This window comes from Macrotis lagotis, chromosome 2 (assembly GCF_037893015.1).
Source record: "Macrotis lagotis isolate mMagLag1 chromosome 2, bilby.v1.9.chrom.fasta, whole genome shotgun sequence".
NCBI lineage: Eukaryota > Metazoa > Chordata > Mammalia > Peramelemorphia > Peramelidae > Macrotis > Macrotis lagotis.
The window spans coordinates 101,296,989-101,309,892 of NC_133659.1; the positions used below are offsets into that span (position 1 = coordinate 101,296,989).

The following is a 12,904-nucleotide window of genomic DNA, read 5'->3' on the forward strand; positions in this document are numbered from 1 at the left end:
TTGCCGGCTATTGTGATACTCTAGGAGGGGCTGCACCAGGATGGAGGCAATGTTTGGGAAGAGAAAGGGGCCCATAGGAGAGATGTTAAGGTTGAAATGCAAGATTTGGCAAAAGATTGGCTAACTGTGGTGAACTCAGGGGAGAAGTTGTTGTTGCCACCCAAGTTTAGGTGCCTCACTAACTGGAAAGATGGTAGTTCCTTCTCCATAAGAGGAATATTTAGAAGAGGGGAGAGGTTTTTTTGGGGGAAAACTAATTCCTGTTTTGGACTTGCTAAAGTTGGTGATATCTCAAAGATAATATGAGACTGGAGTAGGGGAAGTTAGAGTTGTCCATATAGCTCTGAGTTGGAATCATCTTTATAGAAATGATTGTTCAATCCATGGGATCCAATGATATCACTAATCAGGATAGTATAGAGGGGGAAGAAAAGAGGACTCAGGACAGACCCTTGGGGAACACACAAAGTTTATGGGTTTGACATGGATGAAGATCCAGCAAAGGAAAGTGAGAAGGAGCAGGAGGGTAGGTAGGAGAAATAGAAAACAGTAGGAGGACAGGAAGGGGAGAGTATCCAGAAGAAGAGGGTGACCAAAAGGCCAAGAAGGATGAAAAGTTTGAAAAGCCACTGGATTTGGAAGATCAGTCTTGCCACTTATTATCTTTGGTGTAGTGTGATTGTATGGTCAAACAACCTAAACTCACTTAATCTCAGGTTCCTCATCAGTAAAATCATGGATACAGGCTACTTGGTCTTCTAGGACCACTTCCAGGCTGAACTTCATCATCTTTTGGTCATTGATATTTGATAGGTGGAAAAGAGATGACCAAAGGCCTGGAGGGCTAGTCCTCTTTGACAAGAGTCATAGACATCTGGGAGATTAGAGGTAGAGAAATACCATACTTCACCATATTCCTCCACATCTCCCTTGTTCCTTAGGTACTGTGTGAGCATTACTGGCCATTGGATACCACTCCGGTCACTCATGGCCAGGTCACCATCCACCTCCTGGCAGAGGAGACAGGAGAAGACTGGACAAGCAGGGAATTTCAGGTGCAACATGTGAGTTTCCCCAGGGCAGGGTTGTGTGTGAGGGGGGAAAGTCTCCCTAGACTCTAATTATGAGGCGAGTAGTAAGGGATCCTCTACTTCTAAGGATCTCAAAGCAACTTGCTGCTTCATGTTTGCCTCCCTACAACCCTGGAGATTAGTTTGTTACAAAGTAGCAGGAGATTGAGACCCCATTTGACCTCATCTAATTTTATTTTATTTTCCCAATTACATGCAAAGGTAGTTTACAACATTCAGCCATATGAAAGTTTATGAGTTCCACATTTTTTTGCCACCCTCCTTTCCCTCCCTCCTCCCCATGGCGGCAAACAATCTAGTAAAAGTTGAACATGTACAATCGTGTTTTATATATTGACCTCATCTTCTTATCTGAGAGGTGACGCACTAGATAAAAAAATTGGACCAAGAATCAGGAAGTCCTGAATCCAGAACCTCCTCCAACACACTCTGGCTGTGTGATTCTGGGCTAGTCACTTAATCTCTCACAAATTCAGTCTCTTCCACTGTAAAAAAAGGGATAATAATACCACTGACCTTACAAAGTTGTTGTGAGGATCAAATGAGATAACATATGCAAACATATGCAAAATGAAAGAATTCTGATTATACAAATTAATTGCTAGCTATTCTTAGAAATATTTCCCCCTTCTCCCAAGCCTCAGCACTCTTTGGATCCCACACATAGAAAAAAGTGTTCAGTGTTGTAAACTGACTAGGAACACTCAAAATTTCTGGACTTGCCTGGGATGAAGATCCAGCAAAGGACAGTGAGAAGGAGCAGCTGGGTAGGGAGAAAGAGAAAAGAAAATAGTAGTGTCCTGAAAACTTGGGGTTTTTGGTATTTAGGACAGGTGCTATAAAGGCCAGGAAATCAAAGAAATAAGAAACATAGAGCTTGCCCTCAGGGAACTTCCCATCTAGTGGACTGCTCTCGAGGAGTTCCCAGGCTCATGAGGAAAGATGTAAAGGATCATTATTGAAAGAAGTCTAGGAGATTTTACCCTTGAACCCAGATTTTTTCCTTTTAGTCTCAAAGCCAAACTGACTCCTGAACCCTAAGGAGAGGAACTTTCTTGGTTCCTGAGCCCCTTCACCCTTGGTTTAATGAACTACTGGATGTTTAATTATTGCTCCCACCCTTCAACGTCCATCCTCACCACTTCCTCTCTCATTGCCGCAGTGTCTTGCTTTTCTGTTTTGGTATCCTTCCATCACTGGCATAAAGTAGGCACTTGTTTTTCCTGAGGGAAGTAAGGGGGGGATTCTCCTACAAGATATTTACAGTTGAACCTCATGCCCAGAAAAAAAGAATAATTTAGCCAGCCACACTGGCTAAATGGTACAAGAGATACCTGTGTTGACCCTTAGGCAAGGTGGCACTCTTCTTCCTCATCTTCTTTTTCCACTGCCTGGCTCACATTTGCCTAGCACCTTAAAGTTTAAAAAGCAATATGATAATGATAGTCACCACCTGAGGTCTTGCAAATATTTATTTTCATAATAATAATAATAGTCATTTTAATAATAAAAGCTAATAATAGCTTTATTATTAAAGCTATAACTTTAAGGTTTGCAAATTAGTAAAAAAAAAATACCTAGCATTTATATAAAATTTGAATCAGCTAGGGCCTTGAGTCAGGAATACCTGAGTTCAAATCTGACCTCAAATGCTTATTACCTGACTGACTGACCCTGGGCAAGTTATTAACCCTGTTTGCCTCATCTGTAAAATGTGCTGGAGAAAGAGATGTCAAACCACTCCAGAATCTTTGTTAAGAAAACTCTAAATGGGGTTGCAAGGAGTTGGATTTTGTACACCTGTTATTTCATTTGATCTCACCACAATCTTGTAAAGTGGATGTTGTTTTTGTTTCCATTTTACAGATGAGGAAACTAAGGTAAACCAAAGTTAAATGGTTTGTCCAGAGTCACCCAACTAGTAAGGGTCTGAAGCCAGATTTGAACTCTGATCTTTCTGACTCCAAGTTTGGATCTCTTATCCATTGAACCTTGTGGTTGCCATCTATGTTCCATTTTACAACTAATATCTCTTTTGATCCTTACAATAATCAAGAGCGTAAAAAAAGGTGAATGGAATTGAATGGAATTTGGGAATATTTCCTGGAAGAGGTGAAATTTGAAAAAGAGTTGAGAGGAAAACATTTCTATGGGCTTGGACAGGTTTGAAAATTGTGCTCACTAGGAATAACTTTTCACTGATGGTTATTTGGTGGTTTGGTTATTTAGTGGTTATTTTACAAAAAGCACTGAGATCTCAAAGAGCATAGTTCTCTGTCATTTAAACTGTATTTAAAAGTTATATGGAGAAAAGTCTGTGGTTGTCCTTCCTTAGATATTGTGTTCTCCACCCCCACCCCCTTCTCCAGTCCTATCCCAAACCTGAAGTCTCCACTCTGATGATTAGTATTTAGTAAGGTTATAGAGGGAGACTTATTCATCCTCTCCAACTGCTATGCCTCTGGTTCCCATCTTTACAGGCAGGGGAAGTAGCTTGGAGACAGAGCTGAAGGCTTCCCAAGTGTAAGTGAATGACCCAAGCCTGGCCCTAGGCCCAGTGAGAGGCAGGTTTCACCTAGGCTTTCAACTCAGACCAGTTCAGGTTTCCCTAAGGAGCAGTAGGCAAAAAGAGAGAACTGTCCCCTCTCACCCGCCCAGGGTCTTCAGCAGCAGGAACGCTGGGTCCAACAGCTGCAGTTCACAGCCTGGCCCGACCATGGTGTTCCTGAGGCCCCCAGTTCCTTGGTCGCCTTTACAGAGTTGGTACAGGAGAGACTGCAGGCTGCCCCCTGCACAGCCCCTACCTTGGTGCACTGCAGGTGAGTGATGGGAAGAAAAGGAACTGTCTTTAATGAGAATAGGCCTGAGGCATGAGGAGGGGAATGCTGGGGGTTGTCAGATTAACTTCTGTCCTTGACCCAGCTCGGTCTCCTTGTCTTCTCCAGGTCACCCCCACCATCTCTCTCAGTAGCTATCCAATGCCCATTTCTCACTATGATGTCTTCCCAATCCCTATCCCTTACTCTAATAAAGGTCCCCAGCTCTCTTCCCCAGAACCTCTTCATTTCCCACTTCCTCAAGTACTCAGCTATTAATATAGCATTTCCCCCTCTTTCTGCCCCTCATCCCCATTGTCCTCCTGCCAATCATTTCACAATTTTTTTTCTCCTGTTATATGTTGGGTACCATGTGTTTGAGTGTATGGGAGGGGTTGTACAAAGCCAAGTCAGACCCATAATCCCTGTACTTACCCTAGTCCCTCATTCTTCTCTTCCCGGTGCCCTTTTTCCATTTGCTTTTGACCCCCTCACCTACTGCTGAGTCTGACTAGGCCAGCCCAAGCAAGGGAATGTTATTTGTTGGGCCCCACTGACTGTCCTGGGGCACTGTGAGGAACTAGGACTCTACTCACCTGGGTCTCCCCTCAGTGCTGGTGTGGGCCGAACTGGCACCTTTGTGGCCCTGGTCCGGCTCCTACAACAGCTACAAGAGGAGCAGGTGGTGGATGTCTTCAACACAGTATATGGCCTGCGGCTGTACCGGCCCCTCATGATCCAGACCCCGGTGAGCACCAGGGTGGCAGACGGAGGACAGGGAAAGAGTGGAGGGGGAGAGAAGGAAGGCAAATATATCTGGTGAACTGGATGGGCCTGAGGGTGCTCAAGTGACCATTCTGGGAAAGCCTTAGTGGATTCTGAGGTGGGCAGAATCATCTTATTATATTTCACTTACTACTAATTTTCAACAATTCTCCAATATTAAAAAATAAATATTACTTTCAAATGAGCAAAAAATCTATTTTACCTTTTTTTCCTACCTCTTCTTCCTTGGAAAAAAAAGATGGAAAACAAAACCCTTTTAACACATAAGCATAATCAAGCAAAACAAACCAAAAAAATATCAGTTGACTTGAGTCTATCACCTTTCTGTCAGAAAGTTTCTCAAATATTTACCAAGTGTCTAATATGGTTAAGGCACTAGGTAAAATCTTTTTATACATAAAAATTCCAGGATCAGAAGGCCCACATTCTAATCCTAGCCCTGACTATCAGTTTTGTGACATTAGACCTCAGTTTCCTCATTTGCAAAACACTGATGCTCATAGGGTCAGAGATATAGAGCTAGACATGATCTCCACATTTAGTCCATCTTCCCCCAAAACTGTAAGACCCAGGGAAGATTAATTTGCCCACAAGCATATAAAAAGTAAACATTTGAGGTGGGATTTGAATGCAGACTCCTCCCAAAATCTAACAGGGTCTCTAAAGTTCTGATTTCCATAGGCATGGATGTCCCCAAATCCCCTATCCTTCTATTCAGCATTCTCCTTCCCCTCAACTCTGCTGTTTGTCCCACCTGGGAAAGCACTAAATTGGACTCTTGTCACCTGCTTCTTCCTACCAGGCCCAATACATCTTTCTGCATAGTTGTCTACTGGAAAAGATTCTGGAGGAGCCAACCGGGTCTCTTGTGTAAGTCTTCATCTCCTTCCTCTTTTAGTGTCCTCAGTCTGAAGGGGAGGTGCCCAGGGAGGCATGGAACAGAGGAAGCTTCCTACTATGTTCCTGCATTGGACTGCCCTGATCAGGGGCAAAGCTGGTCCCAGCTGGCATCTCATTGTATTCCCCTCTTCTGCCAGCTCCCGGCCAATCCCTGTGAAGAACTTCTCACAGCAGCATGCCAAGAGGTCGGCCCATTCCAATGCTGGCTTCCAAAGGGAATACGAAGTGAGATTTGGATGTCCCTTGCCCTCTCTCAGCCACATTCTGGTGCCATTGCCCAAGAACATCTCTCTTTTTGCCCATCCATTTTGGTGGATACAGCCCACTTCTGACACACTCCTGTGCCCATTACCTTTCTCCCCAGCTCCTTCTGGAAGCCATCAAGGACCAGGATAATTCTGCCCGACACCAGCTGGGCAGTGCCATCTCCCAGCTCCTGCCTTGTGAGTCACAGGGATAGCGCCTCTGAAAAAGGACCTATTCCTGATTGCAGAGTCTTATTAGTTCATCTTATAAGTGTGTCTATAAAGTGCTAGCCAAGACGGGACCATTCCCTTATGTGTAAACCTGGGGTGGGAAACCCAGATGGAAATGATTCCTTACTTTGATACCCAGGAAACTGGCAGGCACCATCAACTAAGTCTGGAGAATTGTGGTGTGTTCATTGGACTCTAAGTATTGGTTTAATTCAGCTTCAAATATTCTGAGGCCTGTCTTTTGCCACCTAGCAACAGGAATTTGATGGGAGAGGCCAGGTGTTACTGGTTGGGTGAGGCACAATTTTGATCCCTCATGCAGAAAAGCAGTTTGTTCTTTCAGCTAGCAAGGGAATCATCCTGAAGGAGATGATGGAGCTATAAAAATTGGGGCTGGGCCCCCTGGGGTGGCTTGGCAGTGTAATTCAAGGCCTGGCAGAAGACCAGTTAGAGTCCCTTCTTCATACTGTGCCTCAGTTTCCTCATTTATTGGTCAGTTAGGGTCACTTCTTCATACTGTGCCTCAGTTTCATCATTTGTGGGATGGAGACATTATTCTAGAGATCACAAAAGTTCCTTTCTACCTCTAACATTCTGGAGCAAACCAAGTTTAATTAAGGGAATGACCAACTTACCTTCCTATACCCATCAAGTGGGATGACCAATCTAAGTTGACAGAAAATTAGAGCCTAAGGACAGACAGAGCTAGACAGGTTTGCTACTGTTGGATTATTTCAGTTATGTCCTTCCCCTCTGGGGGTTTTCTTGGAGTGATTTGCCATTTTCTTCTCCAGCTCATTTGACAGTTGAGGAAACTGAGGCAAACAGACTTACCTAGGATCACACAACTAGTAAATGGCTGAGGTCAGATTTGAACTCAGGTTTTCCTTACTTCAGGTCTGTGCTCCTTAGCTGAGGACATCTTAATGATAACATCTCTCACTTCTTTACACTTCATAAACTACCTTACATACATTATCTTGTTTGAACCTCTCAGCATAAGGCCTGGGATTTCATCTATGTAGGTATGCTCTCTACTAATGCAGATATGAATTGTTTTGGCCAAAAATGTTCATCACTTGATAACTAATCCACTAGGGATTAGCTTCTTCCACTTTGAGTCAATCTGTTTTCCTTCCTCCCTCCCATCTTCTCCCTCTCTTCTTCCTTTCCTTCTTTTTCGCCCCTGCTTAGCTTCCTTTTCTCCCTCCATCTTCATCTCCTTCCCTGTATAGAAGTATAGCAGCCACTCAAAGGCTTGATCTTAATGCTGACCAGCCTGGAAGTTTTCAGACCCTCATTGCCAACCTCTGCTGATTTGCCCCTCCTTAAATCACCTGTTGGTTCCCTGTTCCTATGTCACTTATTTTTCTGGTACCAGACTTCATGCTGATACCTAATTGACTTAGCCTAGGGTAACTCCACCAGTCTACCAGGTCTCCCTAGTAGCAGGGATTGCAGGCATATACCATAATGACCAGCCCCTTAGACTTACTAACCCTCCAGTTTCCTTATCTGCAAAATGGGATCAAGTAATACTTATAGTAAGTACCCACCTCAAAAGGAAACTGTGGCATTTAAAGGGGGATAATTTATATAAAGCTCTTTGCAAACTTGCTATCTCTATAAAGATGTCAGTTACTATTGCTGTTGTTTCCTTATTTTATATTTAATTTGGTTCATTTAGAGCAATCCTGGGACAGATTGATATTTTACTATTTTGTGTTTAATATTTGTCAGATGACTTTGCAAGGGGAGAAATGATTGTTTTTGTAATTGAATACATTTGGGGGTTATACATTCATCTCCTGGGGACTCACTAAAGACATCTCTGAGACAGTTCTTGTAAGGAAAGGTGACTGTGCTGATATGTCCTTGATTCCTTTCCCACAGGCTCTTGACTTCAGTCAGGTATCTATGTTTTCAAAGCTTTTCATCCTCTCTCAATGGGAGATTAGGTACATTCAGTATGTCAAACTTTATTTCAAATCTTATTCTAAGTTTTTATACATTCATGTTATCCAAGAAATTGAAGTAACAGTTTTGTCTGCCATGATGCTCCAGTTTTGGGAGAGTTTATAGGGTGAGGTTGAGGCAGGTAGAAGACTTAGAAGATAGAGCACTGGGCTCGGAGTCAGGAAGTTCAAATCTGGCCTCTGACACTTCCTAGCTATGTGATCCTGGGTAAGTCACTTAACCTCTGTTTACCTTAATCTACTGGTGAAGGAAATGGCGAACCACTCCAGTATCTTTGCCAAAAGAAAACCCATATAGTGGTGAGATCTCAGATATTTTGAAGTTTGTGTCTGAAAGACTAGAATTTGCCATCTGTTTATTATATAAAGGATAGAGTGTAATCCTGGTCGCTTAGGTGCCCTCTTTCTAGATATTGTGCAGGTGCTCAGTTTTGCAATCTGAGAGTACTTGCACAGTTTCTATCATTTCTTTGCAAAATCTCTTCTTATTAGCTGGACTTGGTCATAAGATGACAGATTCACATTCTAAGATGAGCATTCCCAGCTTTGGTAAAACCATTAGCACTTTAAGAACTGAGGGTTACTTTCCATACCACAATGATGCCTTGGGGGAAACCATCAAAGAAGACAGACTATAATAATTTTTTATTTTACAGATGAGGAAACTGAGGCTTAGGAAGCGAAGTAACTTGTTTGAGGTCATATAGTTAGTAAATAGGTATGGAGCCCACTCTGATGTCACAGTGAGCCTCAATGAGCTTAAGGAGATGCAGAGAAGGAACCACCTCTTCTAGTCTCCTAACCATTCCTTTCTTTTCCTCCTTCACAGATGAACGTTGGAGAGTGAAGTTTTCTCCACTGGAGCAGAGTCCCATTGACTCTGTCCAGGCCTGGCTCTTCCCAGTGAGATGTTGCTCCTTGGGTTTTCCTAGATTCTTGCCCCTTGCCCCTTTCTTCTTTCCTTGCTTCTTTGTTATCCGGTGCTGGCATTATCAGGGTTCATGACTGGGGGGTGGGGAGGTAAGGTCCCCAAAGTTGTTGGAGGCACCTTGGTATAGGATTGACAATTTCTTGGAATTCTAGGGAATAGCTTCAGTCAGTTTCTCCTGCAGGGAGGACCTTCTGGCTGGGATCAAGTAGCATTGGCAGGTCCTGCAAAGGCAGAAGAGTTCTGGCAGTTGGTGTGGGAGCATGGTGCCCATGTTCTAGTCTCCTTGTGCCCTCTGGGTACTCAGAATGAGGTAAGGGGCTTGGTGGGGAAAACAAGGTTGTGGTGATCATTTGGTGGAGGCTGGGGGCCTGGGCAGTGGGTAGCCCCATGAGTGATATTGAGTTGGCAATATCTAAGCAGGAATGGCGGCCAATATTGGAGCAGCCAGTCCGCACCGAGGCATTGACTGTCCACTGGGTGGTAGAGAGTGATGTGGCAGGGTGGCCTTGCCTTCATCTGAATGTCAAACATGTAAGTGCCTGAACAGTAAGTAGGGATGAGGTGAGGGTCTGCCTTGGGGAGTGGGTAGGAGGCAGCCCAGATCTGGCTCCCACAGTGGGGAAGGAGGGAGGGAATGGGAGGTCTCTCTGTGGAGGTGTTCCATTGCATTCTGCCTCCTTGCCCCACTCTCGTGGGTCCCCAGGAGAAGAAGGAAAAGGAACTCCAGGTACAGCTGCTGCAGTTTCCATGCTGGGAATGTGGGCAGGAGCCTCCAGCCAAGGCCTTATTGCCCCTCCTGGCAGCCATGGGCCAGTGTTGCTCACGGGTCAAGAGCAAGAAACCAGCAACAATGTTCATTTATTCCAGGTACCAAAGAGAAGCAAGATGTATAGAGAGGGTTGGGGAGGGAGACGTCCAATCTGGATTTTGATCTTGGGTTTTTCTCCCTGATCTGGGACAAATCCCCTTAATCTCTTGGGCCTCAGTCATGTTCATCTCTTCAATGGGTCCATGTACCCAGTGTCCCCTTCTCAGCTATCATGTGTTTGTTAAGTCCTTACTGTGTGTGAAGGATTGTCCTGGTCCTTACGTGCCTCAAAGGGATAATTAGTCAAGTGTTTAGTAAGAGCCTACTATGTGTCACAGACACCTTGACTCTGAAGCAGGCAGAGGTCCAGTTTAGGGAAGCAATTGAAGGCTTCTTTCCCTGTTGCAGCTCAGGAATTGTCCAGCTGGGGATTCTCTTGGCCTTGGAACGTCTGCTGCAGCAGGCAGAATCCCAGCGCTCGGTGGACATCTTTGGTGTGGTCTTGCAGTTGGCACGGGCCTGTGGCTCCATGACGCCAATGCTGGTGAGAAGTGGGAGTGGATGGGCACCATCTTGGGATGTGGGTAAGGGCAGAGGTTTGGGCAAGTGTTGCACCAGCAACTGATTGTGGGCACCAGGTGGCGTTGCTGACCACCTCAACTCCTCTTCTGCTGGGAGAGAGAGACTTCTGGGGCCTGGGGAAGATCCAATGGGAGGCTTAAAGCTAGAAAGGGATTCTTGAAATCAGAGCCCATCCCTTTAATTTTACAAATCAAGAAACTGATAACCGCAGTAGTCTTCTCCTGGCCTTGGGCCTTTGGGCTTTGCGCACATTGAGATAGTTCCTACTCAGGCCTTCCCCTTCCCCCTTTCCCCCAGGATCAGTACATTTACCTCTATGACTGTGTGGGCAGTGCCCTGGTCCAGGGCTAGCCTAAGGGAAGGGGTACAGCTGCCCAGGAACCGAAGAGTCTTGGATTTCCTCCACTTTGGATTCAGATTGGACTTGGCTTGGCCAGTGTGGATGAGTCTCAGGGGCCTGGCCTGGCTCCCACCCCCTGTGGGGGTGGTCTCCATGTCCAATCCCTGGTACTATGAAATTGTTGTGGGCCTCTGGAAATAAACATAGATAATCAAAAGTTAAGGCTGGATGTATTCTGTCATCTCCTCCTCTCCTCCCCTCTTCACCCATGCTGAGGTTGGAAGAAGGGTCAGAGCCAGAAACTCATCAAGAGAAAAGAAAATGGGGAGGGTCTTTTATGTTTCATTCTTATTTCTAAGGGAGCTGGTGAGGATTGGGAAATTGGAGGTTCTGAATGGGATTACTAAGGGAAAGAATTCATATTTATTTGAAGATAAATAGCAATAATAAAAGAATAGTGTATGGTCTTCTGTGATATAAGAATGATTTAATATTTTAATATTCAATGGATCTATAATCTCAAAGATGTTTTTAGGAACTTCTAATGATTCATATTGAAACTACCCATACCTGCCCAACCTGGTCTATGACCTCCTATAAATCCCTGACTGTGTGTGTGTGTGTGTGTGTGTTCCATCCAATATGCTGGGGCCTTTCTTAAACTCTTATGACATTTGTCTTTGGTTACTTCTATGTTAGCTCGTATCAAGTATGATTGTGATACCTGTCTACTGCCCAGTGATGGACCAGCTCTCCTCCTGGGGCTCAGTCAGGTGCTCTCTTCTTAACTCCCAGGCCCTTCTCTCTGATGTTACCTGTTAGCGTCTTTTGCCACATTTGAACACTTCATTTTGTGGGATCCCCTTCTATATTGAACTAGGGTACCATCTGTCTGTATATGTGTTTCAGTTATGACATCTCTCTGGGTAATGGTGTGACTGTCAGACCTTTGAGCAAGGCTGCTAAGATTCATCTTTGGTTTCCTGTGGCATGTCTCTTCCTGAAGGAAGACACTGGGATTCCCTATTTCTAAAGCTCTGTTATCCTTTGATGTGGGAAAGTGGAGGTAGTGAATGTTGTGGTTCCTGGAGATGGTCTTGGGGCCTAGCTTAACCTGTTGATACCCGAATCAGCTGGTGAAGTATATTTTGTTCTCCTGGCATAGCAATCCTTTGGAGAGATGTCTGAGATTCCTGTACTTCAATAAGGTTTCCCTAGGTCTTAGTTTCTTAGTCCTGCCCCCCCCAATTTCCTTAGTTCCCAGTATTTATCTTATCTCACATAGCACTGACATCTGTCTGTGGTTAACAAGTTTCAAATCAATTGCTAATAATACTAATAATAAACCCAAGATTAATCTAAAAATTCAATAACATTTTATTGGTAAGAAACAAATAAGGTTATTAATGCAATAATAATTACTCAAGATTTCATCTTGAAACTGTCATCTGGAAATTCAAGCAATGATGCTATCAAAAATACAAAGCAAGAAAAGGTCATTGTTGTATCTCCAGGTGTTAATACATTGCTGTAACTCCCAGAGGCAGCTAGTGGTGCAGTGGATAGAGCCTTGGGGAATCAGCAGGACTTGAGTTCAGATCTAGTCTCAGACCCTCCAGCTGTGTGATCCCGGTCAAGTCACTTAACCTATGCTCCAATTTCCTCAACTATAAAATGGGAATAATAATCTCATAAGATTGTTGTGAGGCTAAAATGAGATTTTTTTCCCTTTTAAGCTCTGACACATAGCAGTCACTTTTTGAATTCTTATTCCCTTCCCAATTCTCTACTACCTTAGCCCCCAATCACTTAATCTTCTATTTTCTCTCAAGTTCCTACAAGCGCTAGCTCTTTAGTCTCCCAGTCTTTAATGGGATCATAAGTTATAGACCTGGAAGGAACTTTCAAGATAATTTAGATCAGAGGTATCAAACTTTCCACTTGTAAAACTCCCTAGTGTAACCCAAACCAGATTAAAATATAATTGGGAAATGATTTAATGGAATAAATAAAACTGCAATACAATCTGCTGCTGCTGCTCAACTGTTTCAGTCACATCCACTCTTTGTGACACTGTTTTTTTTTTTGGCAGGGATAAAGGAGTGGCTTGCCATTTCCTTCTCTAGATCATTTTACAGATGAGGAAACTGAGGCAAACATGGTTAAGTGACTTGCCTACACAGTTAGTAATAGTTAAC

At 44.0% G+C, this 12,904-nt stretch overlaps 1 protein-coding gene across 2 annotated transcripts in view; it reads left to right on the forward strand.

Annotated features, from left to right (window-relative positions):
• The window catches only part of LOC141512974 (receptor-type tyrosine-protein phosphatase V-like), a 35,142-nt gene extending 24,233 nt beyond the window's left edge, over positions 1–10,909 (forward strand). The window contains exons 24-35 of one of the 2 annotated variants that reach the window (XM_074222376.1): positions 942–1,064; positions 3,750–3,910; positions 4,520–4,655; positions 5,496–5,563; positions 5,731–5,818; positions 5,958–6,036; positions 8,875–8,948; positions 9,158–9,286; positions 9,394–9,507; positions 9,680–9,843; positions 10,193–10,328; positions 10,664–10,909. In XM_074222376.1, the coding sequence (XP_074078477.1) occupies positions 942–1,064; positions 3,750–3,910; positions 4,520–4,655; positions 5,496–5,563; positions 5,731–5,818; positions 5,958–6,036; positions 8,875–8,948; positions 9,158–9,286; positions 9,394–9,507; positions 9,680–9,843; positions 10,193–10,328; positions 10,664–10,717 (1,326 nt within the window). In that variant the 3' untranslated portion in view covers positions 10,718–10,909. The remainder of the gene's footprint in view (positions 1–941; positions 1,065–3,749; positions 3,911–4,519; positions 4,656–5,495; positions 5,564–5,730; positions 5,819–5,957; positions 6,037–8,874; positions 8,949–9,157; positions 9,287–9,393; positions 9,508–9,679; positions 9,844–10,192; positions 10,329–10,663) is intronic. The other variant, XM_074222377.1, reaches the window with a different exon arrangement.
• The last annotated feature ends 1,995 nt before the right edge of the window (positions 10,910–12,904 follow it).